This window comes from Microtus oregoni, unplaced genomic scaffold (assembly GCF_018167655.1).
Source record: "Microtus oregoni isolate MIOR12 unplaced genomic scaffold, Mior012 000012F_ref0000307, whole genome shotgun sequence".
Taxonomy (NCBI): domain Eukaryota; kingdom Metazoa; phylum Chordata; class Mammalia; order Rodentia; family Cricetidae; genus Microtus; species Microtus oregoni.
Window position 1 is genome coordinate 21,618,277 of NW_024543071.1, and position 21,851 is coordinate 21,640,127.

Genomic DNA, 21,851 nt, shown 5'->3' on the forward strand with positions numbered 1-21,851 from the left:
AGCTTCTTAGACCTGGCTCACCCACACTCCTATCAACAGGACCTGATCCACTATGCTGCCAGGAGGAGGTTTCAGGACCCATTTTCTTCCTAGTGTTTCAGACAGTGAGTGACAGAATCAACCCTGTACAGCCCTTTCCTCTTTGCCTTAGGTGGTTTCAGGAGCTATGGACATCAACACAGATCAAGGCTGCAGCATGTTCATGAACCTTGGCGGCAGCCAAGTCCCAGACATCACCATAGCCCTGGTTAGCAACCAAGTCACCCACTTCAGCCCACTCCTCACTGTTTCCCCTATTCAGGTGTGCCTCTCTCTCCAGAAAACATGAACTGTTTTTCTGTCTTTCCCATACCACACCATTCATTGCTCACCTTAGTAGTGCCTGACTGCCTGGTGTCTTGATTTACTGTGCAGCCTGGAATACAGCCATTCTTGTGGAGAGTTCAGGAGATGCCAGTTCAGTCTAGGATAACTCTGGTAAGATGTATGTGGGCCACACTCCTCTTCACATTTCAACCTGTCTATTTGTCAACTAGGGCAAATGTGTCCAGCAGACACATCAAACCACGGGAAATAGTGTTTCCTGTCAGATTTCATTGTCATTAATATTCTTTCTCCTTTTATGGAATGTTCTTTCTAGTAATATGATAAGGATGTGTTTAATAGTCAAAAGATAAGAATTATGCATAGAAGAATGTCCTGTGAACAGCTGGCCACACTTCCAGATATGAATGCAATATACAAAAACTTCTCTGGATATCAAGTGGAAAACCAAGGGGTACAAAACTAGCAGCCTTGAACCAATCTGGAAACTGCCATTTAGTTTTGCTATTTGTATAACAAAGGATATAGACCAGCCTTCCTGATATTCTGTCCATAATATGTTATTCAAAACTATGTTGTCAGGCCACCTCAATTCTCAGTACATATTGAATTTGATTTTTGATAATGAAAGACCAAAAATATGATTTTAGGAGGAAAAGATCTTGACTTCACCTGCATCCAGGGGGAGCTCAGAATCCTGACATTCTCATTTACTTTTTCCATCAAGTTAAGAAAATCCTGATCTTTATAATCAAAACGATTCTGGAAAACAGTGGAGCAGATCACATTACATGGAGCACAGCTCAAGATGAACGTGGGGTCACACGGTAAACCTGAACAAACAATTAAAAAAATACCATTAAAATGGACAAAGAGATTGTTTTGGTTTTGTGAACATGTAAGGAGTCTTTAGAAGTTGTAAACCATATCCTATCTACAATTTTTTTAACAGCTAAGCATTCATTATATGTAGAATCAATGTATCACTTTAATCTTAAATTTGAGGTGGCCTCATCCTCAGTAGCTAAAGAAAAACAGACCATATCTGATACAGCAATGTTTACACTTTAAACTATCTGGTACTTGCAAGAAAACAAAAGATTTTGTAAACCTAAAATTTCTAGTATTCTGAACAGAACTATTTCTTACTACAATGTCTAGTTTCCATGTAACACTCAGATGAAAGTAGAAGAGTGTACACCTGGAAGGTCTGCAGCCACAGTAAGGAAACCAAAGAAGCAAATATTGATCCTAGGAAGGAGGAACCCCACTGCAGGTGAGTTCTGGTATTAGAAGAAAAAATGTGTGGAGAATTTTTCCTTGTTACTTGAGAATAATGTGTAATTTCAAGAACAGCAACTTCCATGTGGATTTGTTTGCATTACTAAATAAAATGAAAACTTTCTTATTACAGTTAAATTCCAAGAGGGGAGACAACAAAAGAGCAGTGATAGAGACTTCCCTTTTCTCATTTCATCATTTAAAAAAAGGAATCTTATCCAGAAAAAGTAAACACAACATTTGAAAAGTAGACACAAAGTATAACAAGGTCAGTGCTAGACAGAGAGCTCTGCTTTTAAAGTACTTTCTGTTGTTTTAGAGGACCAAAGTTCAGTTCTGAGGAGCCTCCCAGTGGCTCATAACTTATTGCAACCCCAATTCCAGAGGAATATAATACAATTTTCTTATTTCTTTGGCACCAGGTACACAAGTGGTGCACACATGTATATGCAAGCAAACATTTATACACATAATAAACCAATCTTTTTAATTAAAATAAAGAGTCCCAGGGAAGGATACAATAGAAAAAAATGGGAATGGGGTGGCCAGAAAGGTGATGGTAGGAAGATTTGTTCGAAGCACATGTTACCCTCCTGTGAAATATCTATATGAAGTCCACAATATATACAGTATTAGTAACAATAATGTTTATTTTTTAAAAGAAGTAAACAGTGATTATGCTCAATCAAACTCTACACAACATATTTGAGAAACAGTGCAGTTTATAGATTTATAAACATCTCTCAAAATCACCATTATTACATTACTATGCAATATAATGCTTAAAATTTGTGTAACATACATACACATATGATATTACAGGTCAAAAATCATAATAAAATTTCTTTTTTAGACTTATTTTCATTTGTGTGCATGAATTCACAGGTGTGTGTGTGTGTGTGTGTGTGTGTGTGTGTGTGTATGTTATCTCTGGAAGCTAGGAGAGCATGTCAGATCTCATGGAGCTGCCTGACACCTGCACTTGGAACCCATTACTGATTCTTCAAAGGAGCATTCTCTCTCAAGTGATAAAGCATCTCTCCAGCTCTCAGGACAGTTTCTTCTGATCTCTTTTCTATAGTAAAATGGCTTTGAACATATCATAAATAGACTTTACATCCAAGCAGATCCAAAATTTAAATCTCACATAAGGATCACATAAAAAACAGTGTTCTGGATAAATTATTAAACATTTGAATAACATGAAGCTCCTTAATATTACTGTACATATGCCAGGGTATAAAAACATGATTATATTATATCCTATCAGGAAATGATTTATTTAAGTCAAAAACAGTGAAGGATGAAAGAACTTTTCTTATGTGTAAACATGCTGTTCACAGATTAAATTTGATTTTTAGTCTTTCCTTTCATTTTATTTGGGGAAAAAAACTTGAAATCCTTAGAAATGAAATAATTAATGCAATTTTTCATATCAAGAACTTCTTAGGTCTTCCTAGACCTGGATAGAGCCTTGGACTTCCCACAATACAGGGCACCCTGACTTCTCTTAGGTGTAACGGCGTAAATGAATGCAGACAGATTGTAACAATATATATATATAGTTTAATGTCGAAATAGACTTACAGAACCACCATTCCAGCGGAGACCAGGAAAGCAGAAGCGACAGCTCGGAGCACGCTCGCCAAATTTATAGGCAGACATTAGCCCGAGGCGAACACGCCCCCTAAGGGGCGGGACTTATCCCTACATCTCCCCTTTTTGTCTAAATAAGACAGAACTAAACCAAATACAACTACATACAATAACAACAAATAATAAATATAACAAACAATATTGAGAACAAAATCTTTGCTAAACATTCTATCTCAAGGAGTCCAAATAATGTAAAGAGTAACTACAATTATATAATCTTCAGCTCAGTCAAAGAACTGAGAAGGGGATAAACACTACTCAACAAACGAGATATATCCAAAATGTGCAACAATTGACAGAGACAACTGACTACCTGGGCAATCACCCAAAGTCTCGTTTGCAATGTTGAGTCAACCAATTTTGGCTAAGGCCTAACATAACTGACATACCATTATTAAAGGCAAGGAACTTTTCAAAACTATCTTACCCTGTCTTGGCAGGATATGACAGTCCTGTTTTATCCATTGATGCACGCTCTGTATCTGTGTCAGTGGTTGAGGTATGGGCATTTCTTTGTCCAAAGGCCAGTTCTGCCAAATAGAAAGGCTCCAGGTGGAGTGTCTTTGGTGCTCAACATTCTCTAAGGAATAGAGCGCTGTTGCCAGGAGCAATTGTGTCTCACTATCACGAAACTCTGAGTTAGATTAAAGGCCATTTTCTACAGCTCTTTGAAGAGGTTGAAGATTATCTATCTATACTGAGTATAATCTCTATATATCTAAAGAACCTGATTAGTCTGATTATAAATGACAAACTTAGATGACTATTTATCTATATAATTCTCAATATCTATCTAACTTAAAGACTAAGACAATAAACAACTGTGTAACAAATGAGGATAATGACCTCCAAATATAAACACTGTACAAATATACATTGCAATATGGCAAATATATATCAATACACAAACATTATATAAGTATCTTAATCAGAGGTAGAAATGTACATTGCAATATGGTAAATATATACAATATATATATATATATCAATATAATATATGTCAATACATAAAAATGTTTTAAACAGACATAGAAACATGCATGCATACAATAGTCAATATAATTTAACTTTGTTTCAATATATAATAATTGATACCAATATATTTGTCTAAAAGCAGTAACTCACAATTATAAATCTATTATCCCATCTTTCCCTCTTTTTTTTTTTTTCAAAATGATCCCTGAGCTTATAAAATTCCTCCCGCAACCTCCCAACCCCTAAATGATGTCCCTAAACCAAGGGGTAAACTTTACTGGGAGAGGGGACGTCGTCCTGTAGAATTACTTCCAGCTGTCATGGGGGCGACGTTCTTTCTGGGGGATCCTGTGAAAGTAAAATGATGGTTAAATTTCAAGATCAATGTCTTTTAAAATTGCAAATAGTCTCTGAGTATTTTGTGGAGGTCTGGCCAGAATGTTGTACAAGATGTGCACCATTTCAGCTAACCAAGTTGGGATCGTCTTGTGCAGCTGGTATCCAAAACAGGTCTTGTAGAAGCACTATCAGTATCATGACGTCATATCAATCAGGTAGAGCTGTTGTTGTTGTGGGGCCCCATCTTCTTTCTGGAAACTTCAAATGTCACTTCAGGAAAAACTCATTGTTCATTGTGAAAAACTTAAACATTAATCATATAGACATATATATATATATATGTAATATATATATATATTAAATGAAAGGCATGATAGATATATTCAATGAAAAGTATGATAGATATGGAGAAAAGCAAAGATGTTTTCTAAACTCATATTTCTTTCTGTCCCATATCATGGCTCTTGACCTGACACAGAAACTCCAGAAACTCTGGGTTTTTCTCTTACTAACAGGCTTGGAATTGGAGAGGGACTGAGCCAGAGTCCAACTTCAAAACCAGCTCTATATATTTATAAAGAAATGTTTAATAAGACATATATATATAAATTAATCCTTACAAAATGTGTCCATCCATCAGTAATTAAATATTCAGGGTCCCTTAATTTCTTTGAAGAGGAGAATTTTCCTGTGGAGATAAGAAAAGAACCCTGCCTCCAACCTATCTGTATTTCTTACCATCAGTATGCTCGCCATCCTTATGAAAGAATTGTTATTTATCTTTTCCAAGTGGCTTCTCTTCTTCAAACCGAACCTTTATTAATTTTGATGGTATCCACAATTTTTCCTCACCTGTGGAGATAAGAGCAAAACCCCTTCCCCAACGTAGCACATCTCCTGGCTTCCATTGTGAGGTCAGCACATCCTTGAAATAAACTGGTTGATGTAGTTCAGTAGCTTTTCCATTATCCAATGTCTTTCTGCAGCTGTTGATCCCTTCTCATTAGCGTTGAGAAAATTCAAGGTTAACAAAGCATTATGTAACCTATTTCTGGGAGTGTTTTCCACCCCTTTCTGTTTGTTCAACATATCCTTTATAGTTCGATTTTATCTTTCTATGACTGCTTGACCTGTAGGATTGTATGGTATACCTGTAACATGCTTGATATTGTAATAATCAAAAAAACGTTTCATTTTCCTAGAAACATAAGCAGGACCATTGTCCATTTTTATTTGTGTAGGTATACCCATGATAGCCATGACATCTAATAAATGGGTGATTACTGAATCAGCTTTTTCTGAACTTAAAGCAGTTGCCCACTGAAAGCCTGAATAAGTGTCAATGGTGTGATGAACATATTTTAATTTGCCAAATTCTGCAAAGTGGAACACATCCATCTGCCAGAGTTCATTCCTTTGGGTGCCCTTTGGATTAGCCCCTGCAGGCAGTGGCGTTTGGTTATAGAAAGAGCAAGTAGGGCATTTCTTTACAATCTCCTTAGCTTGTTGCCATGTAATTGAAAACTCTTTCTTCAAACCTTTGCTATTAACATGATGTTTTTTATGAAATTCAGAGGCTTGTAGCACACTACCAATCAATAATTGATCAATTTCTGCATTACCTTGTGCTAGAGGACCTGGCAGACCCATATGGGATCGGATGTGTGTTATGTACATAGGGCAAAGCCTGTTCCTGATCAAATCTTGAACCTGGAGAAACAATGAGGTTAGTTCTGTATCATCAGGTATAAATTCAGCAGTTTCAATATGTAAAATAACTCTTTCTGTGTATTGTGAATCAGTGACTATATTAATAGGTTCTTTAAAATCCCTTAGCACCATAAGAATGGCATATAATTCCGCCTTCTGGACAGAATTATAAGGACTTTGTTCCACCTTACCCAAGTCTTCTGATTTGTAACCTGCCTTCCCTGATTTATTAGCATCAGTATAGAATGTACGGGCTCCAGTTATTGGAGCATCACGGACGATTCGAGGAAGAATCCAAGAAGTTCTCTTTTTGAAGTTAAGCCTCTTACTTTTTGGATAGTTGTTATTAATGTCTCCAAAAAAAATTAGCACAAGCTCTTTGCCATGGTTCATTATCTTCCCATAATTTCTTTAGTTCATCAGCAGTGAAAGGCACTATAATTTCTGCTGGGTCTATGCCTGCTAGTTGACGAAGTCTCAGCTTGCCCTTTATAATTAACTCAGAGACTTTTTCCACATAAGTTTTCAGTTTCTTACTTGGTTTATGTGGTAAAAAGATCCATTCCAAAATAATATCATCTCTCTGCATTAAAATTCCTGTAGGAGAAATTTTTAATGGTAGTATGACGAGAATACAATCGAGCTCTGGATTCACCCTGTCCACATGTGCCTGTTGTAATTTTTCCTCAATCATTGTCAGTTCCTTTTCTGTTTCAGCTGTTAATTCTCTGGGACTGTTTAAATCTTTATCACCATCCAAGGTTTTGTTCAAATGAATTATTAGATCAGGTGTTATTCCAATAGCTGGTCGTAGACTGGAAATGTCTCCTAACAGTCTTTGAAAGTCATTAAGAGTCCGTAGGCGATCTCTCCTAATTTGTGCTTTTTGTGTCTTAATTTTTTGCAAACCTATTTTATAACCTAAATAATTAACAGAATCTCCCTTCTGAATCTTTTCAGGAGCGATTTGCAATCCCCATTTAGGTAAAAGTATCTTTATTTCTTCAAACAGTCTGTTCAAGGTATCCATGTTTGAATCGGATAACAAGATGTCGTCGTGTAATGGTATACTATAGATTTGGGAAATTTCTTGCATATTATTAGCAATGGTTGGTTCACAAAATATTGGCACAGGGAGGGGCTATTTAACATACCCTGGAGGAGAATGGTCCAGTGGTACCTCCTCGAAGGTTGAGAATTGTTATAAGTAGGCACTGTGAAGTCAAATTTTTCTCTATCTTCTTTTTGCAAAGGTATAGTGAAAAAACAATCCTTTAAATCAATAACTATGAGAGGCCATCCTTTTGGTAATAAAGAGGGCAAAGGAATTCCAGATTGCAGAGGGCCCATAGGTTGAATAACCTTGTTGATGGCCCTGAGATCTGTCACCATTCTCCATTTACCTGATTTTTTCTTAACCACAAATACAGGAGAATTCCAAGGGCTGGTAGATTCTTCTATATGTCCAGCATCTAATTGTTCTTGTACCAGCTGTTCTAAAGCCTGTAACTTTTCCTCAGCTAAAGGCCATTGCTTTGTCCATATTGGTTTCTCAGTCAACCATTTTAGAGGCAAGGCTGTTGGTATCTCTGAAGGGACATCAATTGCTTGTTCTTGTACAGCCCGAATGGCCGGTTTTCTCCGTTTGTAATATCTTTTAATATTATTCTCAGAAATATAGGCTCTAGAAGTAGCAGGAATGTTAATTTGGTATTCCATTGTTGTAATAGGTCACGACCCCATAAATTCATTACGATATTGGCTACATATGGCTTTAGTTTTCCTATTTGTCCTTCTAGCCCTATACATTCAACCCATCTTGTGCTCTGCCTTTCTCGAGATAGGGTTCCAATTCCCAGAAGCTGAACATTTACATTCTGAAGAGGCCAATATGGATGCCAAGATTCTTGGGTAATGATACTTACATCAGCACCTGTGTCCAGCAGGCAGTAATAAAAATGCCTTTTACACACACTCTCAGTTTAGGTCTTTGATCATTTATAGAAGTTTGCCAAACACACGTAACTTATCTTTCTGATCATTATTGCTTGTAACAGTAGGCATGGGGCTTCCTAATTGTCCTGATGAGGCACGTTCTCTGCAGAAACTGGAAATGACTGAACCATGTATGCCATGGGGGCCTGTGAGGCCCCCCTTCTCACGTTTCCCGACTGTATCGGGTTGCCTTGTCTATCTCTTGTAGACCTGCATTCATTCGTCCAATGTCTGCCTTTTCCACATCTTCTACATAAACCTGAAGGGTGAGTCCTCCTATTTCTGTTATTTCTAGAAGATGCATTATTATTATTATTTCTGAAAGATGCATTATTATTATTATTATTATTATTATTATTATTATTATTATTTCTGAAAATCCGTTGTCTACAATTCCTTTTCATATGACCCATTTTGCCATAATTAAAACATTTGGTATTCTGGTGTCTCCTTTTACCATTGGAAATTGCTTCTTCTACCCATGCTTCGGTGCCATAATCAAATGTATCAATATTGAGTGTATGCAAGACCCATTCTTCCAAAGGCGCTGATCTGAGCTTTAAAGGCCCCAAAATCCTTTTGCATTCCACATTTGCATTTTCATAAGCCAAAGACTCAATCATTATATGTCTTGCTTCTGGGTCAGATATCCCTATTTGTACAGCCTTAGTTAATCTTTGTAAAAAGTCACTAAAGGGTTCTCTCTGACCCTGTTTAACTCTGACAAATGATTCCATTCTCTGTCCTGGGTCTTGTACCCTGTCCCAAGCCCTTAAGGCTGCTGTAGTACACATGGAGAGTGTGTTTTCATCCAAATTAGCTTGTTCCTGAGGGTCGGAAAAGAGCCCTTCACCTAGAATTTTATCTAGGGAAATGTCAATTCCCTTTGTGTTTTCTTGCTATTCTAAGAGTCTAGCCTCTTGCCTGAATAAGCATTGCCATTTCAATTGCAGTCCACTCTCAAGTACTGCAGAGCTCAGCTGGAGCCAGTCCGAGGGGGTTGCTCTGCTTGTCGTGGCCCAAGATCTTAGCATCTCTTTAACAAAAGAGGCTTGCATCCCAAAAGTCATGACAGCCTGTTTAATTTCCTTGAGGTCATTCAAGTGGACAGGCTCCCATGTATCCTCCTTGATGAGCCTAGGGTTTCTGGAACCAATCACCTTCTCTGTTGTTATTACTGGAAAGGCAGGTAGAGCTGTAGGTAGAGCTTTGTGGAAATTGTCCCAGAGAGATATACCCACAGATGTAGTTAAAATTTGCCTTTCTACCCTTTGCTCTTCTTCATCAGAATTTAGAAATTCCTCAATCTTTTCAATTCTATTCACCATTGCCTTCTGCAATGTCTGAATCTCCTGTCCAGAATTATGTTCCAAAGCCTTCATTGAGGATTCTAAAGTATGAAGTTTGTCCGTTAGAGATAACATCTCATCTTTGGACATAATTTTTATGGCATAAACCGTGCCTTCTTGTATTGACAATCTTTCCGTCAATCTGTCATAAGCTTTAGACAAAATCCGATTGTCACATTCAGCAGTTTTGATTCTCTCAGTTAATGTTTCATTTCCTACAGAAAGGGACTGAATCTTATGGTCCAGATCAGCTGTTCCCTCTTCCATAGTAATGAATTTCTCCTTAATATCAGCCACTAATGTTTCAGTTCCTACAGAAAGAGACTGAACCTTACGATCCAGATCAGCTGTTCCCTCTTCCATAGTAATGAATTTCTCCTTAACATCAGCCTGGAGAACTTCAAACTGATTCTTGAGAAGATTGTTATCAGTCTGGAGAACTTCAAACTGATTCTTGAGAAGATTGTTATCAGCCTGGAGAACTTCAAACTGATTCTTGAGAAGATTGTTATCATTCTCAATTTTTTTTAAGTGTTCAATCTCTGCCTTAAGAATCCTGGATTCCTCTCGTAAAGACTTTATCATATTTCTATTATCAAACCATTTGGTACCAATGAAAACTACGAATCCCAGAAGGATCCATAGATGTGGGGTGATAGACACCTCTTGTAAAATCTCCCACATGGTACAATTAAAAAAACTGTTAAATTCTTGAACAGTAATGTGTTCAGACATTTTATTTATAAAAGAAAAATTTTTTACCTGCAATGATCGGTTCCTGCCAGTGGTGGTTTCTGTGTTTTTGGAGCCTGTCCTAGAACTAGCTCTTGTAGACCAGACTGGCCTCGAACTCACAGAGATCCGCCTGTCTCTGCCTCCCAAGTGCTGGGATTAAAGGCATGCACTACCACAGCCTGGCAGGCCTCAAACTCACAGAGATCCGCCTGCCCTTGCCTCCCAAGTGCTGGTATCAAAAGCGTGCGCCACCACTGCCCGGCCAAGTTACTTTGTATCAGACCAAATCTGCTGCTGTGGCAGCTTTTGTTGCAAAACCGCAGGTACTTGAGCTTCTGCTAATTCAGGCAGTGGGGTTCCGCTGCAAAACTTAGCCAAGGCAGGCAGAATGGGCCTGTGTTGCCGAGTATGTCTCGGACTCGGCACTGGGGCCGGAGTCACGAACTGAAAAACAGCACCCAGGAGGGTGCTGTGTTAGCTAGCAGGCTACCAGGGTGCTGTGTTAGCTAGCGGGCTACCCACTTGAGTCGGGGGCAAAATACCCCTACGTTGGACACCAAAATGTAACGGTGTAAACAAATGCAGACAGATTGTAACAATATAAATATATATAGTTTAATGTCGAAATAGACTTACAGAACCACCGTTCCAGGGGAGACCAGGAAAGCACAAGCAACAGCTGGGAGCACACTCGCCAAATTTATAGGCAGACATTAGCCCGAGGCAAACACGCCCCCTAAGGGTCGGGACTTATCCCTACACTTAGGACTAGAGAGGGTTTGGGAGAGGGGTCATGGGAGGGAAATGGGAGGAGTGAAGGAGATGGAAATTTTTAATAAATAAATAAATAAAAAGTAAAACAAAAAAAAGAACTTCTTAGGTAAGTAGCATTTATAGCACGAGCAAAAGAAAGTGATTCATTTTCTACAAACACATACAAAAGAATTTTGACCTTGGGCAGGAATGACTGGCAGGATAAAAGACAGAGTCAACATGTTAGCAAAAGTAGTTCATGTTTAGTTAAAGACTTAATTTAATTAATAAATAATTTCCTTGTTTTCTCTTTGTGCATCTTGCATATTTGTGCTGTCATATGTGTTTTGATAGAATGTAATTCAAAACAGATGTGCCATGTAAGACGAAATAATGAAGTTGTTTACATTTATTGGTTTACATACATTTAACCATTCCTAGAGCTTGGGAATAAATCCAATTAGATTACACTGGATAATCGTTTTGATGCAATATGAATTTGGTTTTATTGAAAAAATTTTTTCAATTATTGAAAAAATTGCTCTTCATGTTCATCAGAAATGTTAGCCTATAATCTTTCTTTCTTTCTTTACTTTTTTCTTCCTTGTTCCTTTACTTTTTTCTTTCTTTCTTTGTTCCTTCATTTTTTCCTTTCTTTTATGCTTTGTCTAGTTTTGATATCATGAAAATACCAACATTGTACAAAGATTTTTGTAAGTGTTTCATCATTTTCTATTCTACAAAATAATTTGAGAAGTACAGATGATGGCTTTTTAAACAGATTATTAACAGATGAATCTGTTAGTATTAATCAACTACAACTAATATATATACACAAGACTCATGTAAGTTTAAGCCAGACCATATCACAGTATGAAGAGGGTAGGTGGGTACAAAGTCCCATCAGTAGTTAAGAACCTACTGACACTTCTTAGCTCTCAAGAGAAGGTAAGTCATTTTTCTTTAAACGTGTAACTTCTCATAAGTCAAACATAATTCAAAAGAAAGCCACACATACAGGATATTTCTCAATCACCATCAGAGAAGTTTCTGCTTACAGTAGATGATGACAAATACAGAGGCTACAAAAGATAAAGGTGCTGAGAATAGGCTAAATTCAGTTCAACCCTAAATATAAATTATGTACTTTACCGATTCCTCAGAAGACTTAGGGATGACTGAAAAAGAAGAGACAGAAAGATCTTAAGAACCAGAGGTGGTAGATATCTATTAGGAAATGGTGTCCTCTGGGTGCAGCAGGGCAGAGCACGATAGAACTCACAGAAAATGTGACAGGATGTACAAGACCTGTGCAAACCAATGCCAGAAAAGATCCTTTCATGGACACAGAATTTGGGCATGTTGTCCTACCAATAACGGAGGAGTTATTGACAATTACTACCTTCTGGAAGAGGAAGGGCCAATTTCCTCCAAGAGCCCCTAATAAATCGATCATGTTTTGGTGGAAGGTCACACATAGAAGAATTTTTGACAAGCACAATTGTTTTTTAAGGAAAATTACAAAAAAAAAGTGTTTGGAAGAAAAGATGGGTATGTATGAGAAGAATTAGAGGGAGAAGGATGAATGTGATGAAAATTGAGGCATCTGTGTAGGGCTAGTGAGGGGATAGACCGTAGAAAAGGCTATACTACCTAGTCTGCTTGACTGCCATAATTCTTAATTGTATTCAGAATCATAACCCTATATGAATAGGTAAACGTAGTTACCGCCCATTATTAAAGAGATCTCTTTTTACAGTAAATGGAGATCATCACCGAAAGCCACAATTGGACATAATGCAGACACCAACAGATTTTGGCGCTCCCAGCATTAACTGAAACAAATACATCATAACTGCCACATCTATGACTAAGGGAACATCACAGCAGAAAAGGCAGAAACATTATAAGAACTAAAATCAGCCCCAAAACCATATATATGATAACCAACAACAAAGATTACTCAAGAGGTTGTTTATATATGTGTGTATACAAACACAAAAAACACACAGAGAGACATGTGTGTGTGTGTGTGTGTGTATAACAATAATCAAACAAAAAGAGGCTATCAACTTGACAGTGGAGAAGGCATTAGAAGAAGGCAAGGGAGGGCATCTGAAAAATGATAGAATAAGAAAACAGGAGGAATTATGTAATTCTATTTTATTTAAAACATATTTTCAAACACGTACCAAATTCTGAAAGCACTAATAAAGTTTTTCTTACAAAAATCTTATAGGCCAAGCACAAATCATGTTAGGTGATTATTAAATAGACAACACCAAACAGAATAGGTAGAAAACTAGGGTGTGTCTCAGTAGAGATGGTGGATGATCATGATAAAAACACATTGTATAAAATTCTCAATGTAGTTAATAATTTTTAAACAAATGACAATACAATTTTAAGATCATGCTACAGCAGACAAAATAATTGATGAAAATTCTATTATACTAGGCTAAGAAAAGGAAAGTATAAATTGCATGTTACCCAGGACTGTAAACATTGGCCTAGAAGAATCCCTATACTGCTTAGTTAATTTCCTCAAAGCTCTGTAATCCAAGAAAATGAAAACAAATATCCTTTGATTGGGCTCTGCCACTATTATCAATAGCAGTTATTCCATGATGGAACGATCCACAAAGACAAAGTACACTTGTGCTCCTGGAAATGCACAATTATTCAGCTAAAAAGAAAATTAGCATGAAACATATATTCATTGTTTCTGATTTAAAAACAAAGAAAATTTTAGAATAGAGGTGATCAACATCACACATACATACACACACACCTTGACTAAAATGCAAATGCAGAAATCTGCACTTACCATTGGTTTTCCTCAGTTCCTCCACAAGGCACTGTGCTTCCTCTTGAACACGGTTTTCAAGGTTCCTTTTGCCCATGCCCAAATTCCTCAGAGTTGTGAGAGTGAAGCGCCTTATCTCTTTCCATCTGTTTCCATTGCTAAAAATAATGCCTAAAGAAATAGAAAAACAGGGTCTCTCCCTACTGCTTGCACTGGCTTTCAGAAATATATTCTCTTTAGAGGGATACCGTGCTCAGCCTACATATAGTGGAGAGGGCCTTGGTCCTGCCTCGAAGCAATGTGCTAGACTTTGTTGACTCCCATGTGAAGCCTTACACTGTCTGAGGAGTGGATGAGGGTGTGGTGAAGAGGAAGTTGAAGGGAGTGGGAGGAAGGGAGAAGTGGGATCTGGGGTTGGTATATACAATGAGAAAAGATGGATTTTTTGAAAATATTAAAAATTCAGAAAAAATAAATGGCAAAGCACTAGAAAAATATTCTAGGAACAAATGAGAGATTTGATGGGTGGAAACCGCAGAGAGGTCCAACCTGTACCTAGGGGAAGAAGTTCCACCCCTCCTTTCGGTCTTCACTTTCAACAGAAACACTGCATCCCTCATATGAACATGTATAGTAACTTACCAAGACCTTTATTAATTCTTTCAGCCATTGGGAAGCTTCCTCTTCCAGCAAACTCTTCCCCATGATCAATCAGAGCCTCTTTCACTGCATCATACCCATACAACACCACAGTGGGTTTCATGCCAAAGTACAGAGTGAACACTGGGCCATAGACTTTTGAGAACTAAAAATTGAAAAGAAAAATGGAAATGCTAGCAAAAAAGAAGTCATTTTAATCTCCATGGAGTCAACCTCATTCACATAGATAATATCACTCACTGTATTTTAATATTTTTAGTAAGGCAAAGCTCAATTTCAAATGGTTGTGAAACCTATTTATATCATATTAGGGTGTTATTGATCACCTTCAGAAAACCATATAATGGTTCAAGACTCAGGTAGTTCTCATACAAGGATTATAACGAATTTTCACACCAATACATTCAGCAGGACGCTGACCACCAGAACTCCATACAGGAAATATACATGCCTGCTGACTGCCCCCTCTGTCTCAGCGCCTGCCCAACATACTCACCATCAACCCTCCCATCTTTGCCACCATGTCCCAGTCCCCAGCTCAGGCAGAAACTCCCTCTTTGAACAGAGGCCATTCCACTCTGACCTACAGAAGTCCAGCCCACAGGGGTGGAGACACTTTCCTCAACCAAGGCCACTGCAGTCAGAAGATCAGAGAAGAAACAGAAACCGAATAACAAACACACATACTACTAAACTCATATTACTATATTTATGAATTTAATGCTATACATCAGATATCTGGTGCCATATTTACAGGTTTAGAAAAAGAGCAGATGACAGTACCTAAAGGACCAAGAATAGTCGAGTCACTCCTAAGGAGTAAAAATGCTGTTTGAGATATAACAATAACTGATACCAAATTATATTATAGAGTTATGTGATAAAAACTGTCTGGTACTCACAAATAAAGGCAAGTGGTCCAGTCGAATAGACAAAATGATGCAGCAATAAAGCAGCAATGTAAAGGCCCACTTACTTTCAAAATACAAATCTGTAAGTCACTACAGTTGATTCTATTGAGGAACCAGATTTGGCATAATGCTACTACAAACACAGAGAGTGGGCACCACGGGAGCTGCACCATAGGCATGCAATATTTCCTGGAAAAAAATAGTTCCTTCTCTGGCTGGATATAAACATCACCAAATATGTTGAAATCTTGGCTTCTCTGTTGCATTTCTTGTGTTATTCCTTGTCCTTGGTATTTAGTTAAATTAGGAATCAGTTACTTTGTTAGAGTGCAACATCAAATAGATGTAATTAGAAAAAATGTTTTTCTAAAATTCTATTATTTCATTATTATTAATGACTTATTCAATAAATCATTACTCACTATTGGTCTTCATCCAAAAATAATGGAAAAGATGTGGTTTTTGTTTTGTTAGACAGGAAATATTCACAAATTGTGCAATTTTGTGGAATTTTTTGTTTTATAAAATGTGAAGAAGTAAATGTCCTTTCACCTGAAACCTCACTCATTACTGAATTCCAGACAATGGTCACCTATAAGTGTCATAAGGTACACAATACTTCGCAAGAGTTTTGAATTTGTAATTATTTATAACTATATTGCCCCAAATACTAGATTTTCATCTAAAGCAACTGTCAGTTTATCTTCTTTGTCAAGGTGTTGGAGGAGCACAGAGAATACTTACATTGGTCAAGCACTGGCTGATGTCCTTCACATCTATTTGCAGGAAGTTGCCAAGAACTGGGAGAGGGATGGGGCCAGGAGGGAGCTTCGCTCTCTCAGAGCTCTGTCTCCAGAGTGAGAGGAGAAGCAGACAGCAGAGGCTGAGCACCAGGACCACAACTGCATCCATGGAGATCCTTCTGCCTGACACAGCTGTGCTCAGCCAGCATGGAGCTTTTATAACACTACCTGCTGAATCAATATGTCTTCTTTGGAACAGCACTGGCTGGTCAATCAGATAACCTTTAACCTCTCTCTTTCTCAAGTAGACTTTGTCCTTCTGATCGAAATAAAAATAAGATGGTCATTACACTTTCCCCTCTTTACAGGGTATCCATTTGAATTTCTGGTTTAACAGAACAGATTAGTGTTCAAATAGTGCTAATAAAAATAGAGTCTGTGCAGCCATGGGACAGACACACCTTACACCACTGACTACAGTTTGATGTTTCACACTTTTGGCTCTTTGCAGGAAGTCTGCCTACCAGCTCCTAAATAAATCATATGGTGGCTTATAGTTAGTTATAAATGTCCAGCTTTAGCTTGGCATGTTTCCTACCAGCTTTTCTTAACTTATATTATCCTGCTTACCTTTTGCCTCTGGACTTTCCCTGTTCTCTTACTTCTGTAAATCTTACTTTCACTCTGACCCCAAGGTAAGTGTTTGTAGCTGGACGGCTGCCCCCCCCCATGTCCTTCTCCATCTCTCACTCCTTCCTTTCTCCAAGATTTCTTCTTCTATATAATCTCTCTGCCTGACAACCCTGTCTATCCTTTCTCCTGTCTCAGATCTTGATTAAACTCTCAGGTTTTCTAAATAGATAAAGTATCACAGCTTCACAGAGTTAAACAAATGAAACATGAGCAAAAGTAACATATTATAACATCATATTACTAAACAACAGGTAGCTATTTATATCATAATACGCCTGAACATTGTTTTGGTGGAAAGCAGACTCTCCTTAGGACTTCCCTCATCATTCAGGATCCAAAGCCAGGAAGCAAAATTTAACACAAATATCCTTTGTGGGGAAAAAAAAAACAGTAGATGGTAACAGGCCTTATTGAAAATGCTGGAGAGTTATACCTTCATGGTTAACCTCCCTGAAGTCAGGCAGAATCTTAAAGTCCTGATCACAGACTGGTGGCTGTAGAAAAGGTATGGGACTACCACAACCCCAAAAGACAGACCAACCTTCTTTGTTCACCTGGCTTATATGTAAATATTTGACAACAAACTTCTTTTAATAAAAATATTACAGACATTTCCTCTCTGGCTCACAACGCGTTCTTTGAGTAAATAACAAATAGTGGAGCCATTTACCATGGCAATGCAGAGGCAGGGACATGGTGTTTGGCATTTTCCCGGGCAGTGGCATTGAAAACATCCCAAATATGAATATTTTTTCTTACACTACATGCAGCCCCATGGAGCACATGGAAGGAAGTTTGTGGTTTTTTTTAATCAGTGCTATGAATGTAGGCCATCATCTGTAGCCTTTGACAGTTACGCTATGAGGCCAGACCATCTTTTATAGCCATAACAATCTGTAAAACTTTTCCCATGTAAAGCTGTTTCTCTCTGGATTTAGCTGATTAGTTAATTGTTACTTTTATCCACCATATAAATTTTAAGACTTAAACATAAAGATTGCTTGTTACTTTTGTTCACCATATAAATTTTACCACTTAAACATAAACAGTTAGGTAGCTGAGCCTTGAATTTTGAATCATAAACTGAGGTTATACATTACTGCAGTGTTAATTGTTAAGGAATTTAGTAGGGAATGGACACTCATCTCTGTTATCAACCAGGCTTCGTTAAAGAAACCAACATAGCAGTTTTAGGCCATGTTGTGTCTAAAAAACTTTGGTTCAACATACCAGACACCTACACATTTGTCTTTGAGTTTAATCTTTGATAAAGTCTATCTTGCAATACATTCACAGAGACATTCAGTCTAGTTTGAAATTGTTCTGAAGTTGTAAATCAGCTAAATATATGTAACTTGTCTTCGACTAGGGAAAAATTATTTTCTTATGTTAGTCTGAGTAAAGAAACAAAACAGTCTTTGAAGTGTCTTACAGTCCTCATGGAACAAAAGATCTAGTTATGAAGGATAGCCTAGTATATTTCTGTTCATCAGAGTTATACAGTATTATGGGACATCATCTTCCTTACTATCCACAGATACATGTGTGTGCATAATGTTGAGATATAATCATGAGATTACATATACAAATTACATAAAAATTCATGGAAATGGGGAGATTTCACAGATGTTTTTGCACAAGTGAATCTACTTGTGCAAAAGTAGTGATTTTATAGAAGTAGCCAATTTTCCAGAGACTATGGTCTTAAAATGCTTTCTTGGTTGGGGTTCTCTCCATTAGAGAATAATTTATCTGGGGAATTAATAACTGAATCACCAATTGGCATCTGTTGTATTTGCATTAGGGCCCACAAGAGCCCATGAGAGCAAAGCCTCCACCCTGTTTGTGTTTTCATCCCTGTGACTTGTCCTTACTCTGTTTATCTACAGGGTGCTGCTGCTTCTGACCACTACTTATCTGTTTCAAATTCAAATACAACCAGATACTCCAGTTTAAACTCAGTCAAAGATCTTTCTTACTCTCTTCCACTTCATATTCTCTTTGGTATTGGAGAAGAGGAAGGTAGGGCGTATATGATTAGGTGAATATATGAAAAAAAATCATATCCATGTAGAGGTAAACCTTGGATGCTATTTCTGAGTAATTGCTCATCTTGTTTGGTGTGACAGTGTCAAAGATGCTAGTACCTGAGTCTTGACTACTAAGTTCCTATGGATAACCAGTAAGTCCAAGGGATCCTCCTATCTCTGCCTTCTAATTACTGATATAACAAGTCTATGCCGCCATGCCTGGATTTTGATTGAATTTTCTCCACTCCCTCCTAACACGTTCATTCTTCTCATTCTATGCATTAGCATGAACTCTTGAGAATCAATGTTCTTCTGTTTCTAGTCTGAATTATGATGAAAGTTTAAGCAAAAGCATATCAACAAGAAAACCTTATTATTGAGAAAATTCAGAAGATAAATTGCTGTGAATTATCATAAGATAATATTTTCTTGGTTACAGTTAAACAAAAAGTAACTCAAGTTTGGATACACATGGGCACAAGAAATAATAGGGACTTGCAGATATATGTGTGCAGTGTCTGCAGAATCTGCAATAGAATCTGTGTGTTTCCAGAACCTTGACGATTTGGAAGATAAGAGAAAGTAGAAAGGATACAGGGTCCTTAGTGTGGAAAGAGATGTATAGTGGCCTGGAGGGGATTGCAGAAGACAACACATCAGGTATCGGGCAATATGATCTCTTTAGGGAGGAATGAAGCAGAACAGGTAAGGGGATGGTAGAGAAGAAAATCCATTTGTCAATCGGGTCATACTGCTATCCTTTGGGTTAACCAGAAATATCACCTTAAGGCTCTGCAAAACTGGTCAGGAATAGAAATGGCTCCGTGTGGGACAGGCCTTCCCCTACACACATCTGTTTTCCTGGCATAATAGAGAGAAACATCAAGGAAAGTGACTATTCCTTGTACATAACAAGTATTAGTCTGAGATGCAATGTACTGATACGAATACAAGAGAATAATAGTAAATACTGAGTTATTGGATGGGTGGTTAAATAAATGGATGAGAGAAGGGAAGCCTAGTTAGGCAAACAGATAAAAGAGACATTTTCCAGTTAATATATGGTTTCAAGGAATATGTCACTCAAAAATACTTCTCATCAAGATGTGTATGCTCGGGGTCTGCAGGGATGGCGGCCAGGCAGGGTGGGTGGCTGCGACCCGCTCTTGGGCTGCGCTTGCTGCTGGCGACTGCGTTTCAAGCGGTGTCCGCTCTTGGGGCTGAGTTGTCGTCAGAGGCATGCAGAGAGTTGGGTTTCTCCAGCAACGTGCTCTGCAGCTCTTGTGATCTTCTTGGACAGTTTAACCTGCTTCAGCTGGACCCCACATGCAGAGGGTGCTGTCAGGAAGAAGCACAATTTGAAACCAAAAAGCTGAATGCCGGAGCTATCCTTGAAGTCTGTGGATGAAAATTGGGGAGGTTCCCTCAAGTCCAAGCTTTTGTCAGAAGTGATAAGCCCAAACTGTTCAGAGGTCTACAGATCAAGTACGTTCATGGTTCAGACCCTGTCCTAAAGCTTTTGGACGACAACGGGAACATTGCTGAAGAACTAAGCATCCTCAAGTGGAACACGGACAGTGTGGAAGAGTTTCTCAAGGAGAAGTTGGAGCACATATAAACCTTGCTTTGTTGTTCTTTTCTTACTCATCAAATGAGCTATCACAGCACCTAGAAAATATTTTAGTTTTGCATGCTTACATTGATCAGTCTTTTTATGTACGCCATTAATCTTCTAATTAGAAGTTGAAGTAGCAACACAGCCCATGATACGTAAGGAGCTGGCAAGCTTAACAAAACCCTTTCTTAGAAATTTCTATTCTTCTGTATTAGTTGATATCACTAATGAAATGCTTTGTAAGAGGCTTCTGGTTAATTATGCAGATACGAGCTTGTACTAATTGGTCCAGTTTTGTAACAACAGAATCTTAAATAAGGGAGTTAATAAAGGAGATGCCTCCTCTGCTGTCCCTTCTGAAGGTGGCTGACAGAGAACTACAAAGCACGTGAGATGTGCTGAGCCTCAGTAGCGCGGCTGCTCCGCAGAGCACTCAGATCTTTTGTACTGCCCGGCTTTCCTTTTAGTAGAAGTGTTTGTGCCATATAAAATTTTTGTAGCCTAACTGTTGTGGAAGAGATTGAAGATCTACAGTAAGAATGTAATACTCACAAAGGTTTGCATTAATGAGGATTACACAGAAAACCTTTGTTAAGGATTTGTGTAGATCTGATAATTGGCAAATTTTTATGTTTTTAAATATTCTTACAAAAGAATTCCATACAAGAATGTTCACTTATATCACCAAAATATAAATAAAAACTTTCAAAAATGGTTGAATTTGAAAAAAAAAAAAAGATGTGTATGCTCCCACCTGTACTTAAAATACCAGGGAGGATGTGGAATAGGGATTATGAATCTTATAAATATTACAAAATCAAGAAAGGGAACTCAGTATGCAGATAGCACACATACTGCACGTATGCGCTCAATATCTATTGCTCATACCCTGAATCAGGGGGTGGGGGACGCTGTGAGAACTGCTGGACATAATAGTATATCTACAATATCTCTATTATCCCAGAATGATCTGGAAACGGAAGATTCTGAACTTAGAAAGATCCTGTTCCAGTGGTTCATGCTCTTTTATAAAATGAGCTGAATTTTCTCTCAAAAGTATTCTATGACCCTTTGAGGCAGCATAAAAAGTCTTATATGAGAATATTGCGCTGTTTTGTGCTCAAAATGTCACATATGAAAGAGTAAGATATGAAATTCTCCACAACCATCTGGCCCTGGAATGTGCAGTGATCTCACATTGCATTGATCCAACTATATTAACATGAATTATTCACTTATCTCTTTCCCAAGTATTCTTCAGGCAGGCCCTTTGTTG

General features: G+C 37.9%; 1 protein-coding gene and 1 pseudogene across 1 annotated transcript in view; one reads left to right on the top strand and one right to left on the bottom strand.

Annotated features, from left to right (window-relative positions):
- LOC121453936 (cytochrome P450 2C25-like) overlaps positions 1-16,458 on the bottom strand; it is a 39,163-nt gene extending 22,705 nt beyond the window's left edge. The window contains exons 1-4 of the mRNA XM_041660992.1: positions 16,239-16,458; positions 14,566-14,728; positions 13,945-14,094; positions 997-1,157 (exon numbers count right to left, since the gene is read on the bottom strand). Coding sequence (XP_041516926.1) covers positions 997-1,157; positions 13,945-14,094; positions 14,566-14,728; positions 16,239-16,406 — 642 coding nt within the window. The 5' untranslated portion in view covers positions 16,407-16,458. The remainder of the gene's footprint in view (positions 1-996; positions 1,158-13,944; positions 14,095-14,565; positions 14,729-16,238) is intronic.
- Positions 16,459-20,089: 3,631 nt separating this feature from the next.
- LOC121454541 lies at positions 20,090-20,578 on the top strand (annotated as a pseudogene).
- The last annotated feature ends 1,273 nt before the right edge of the window (positions 20,579-21,851 follow it).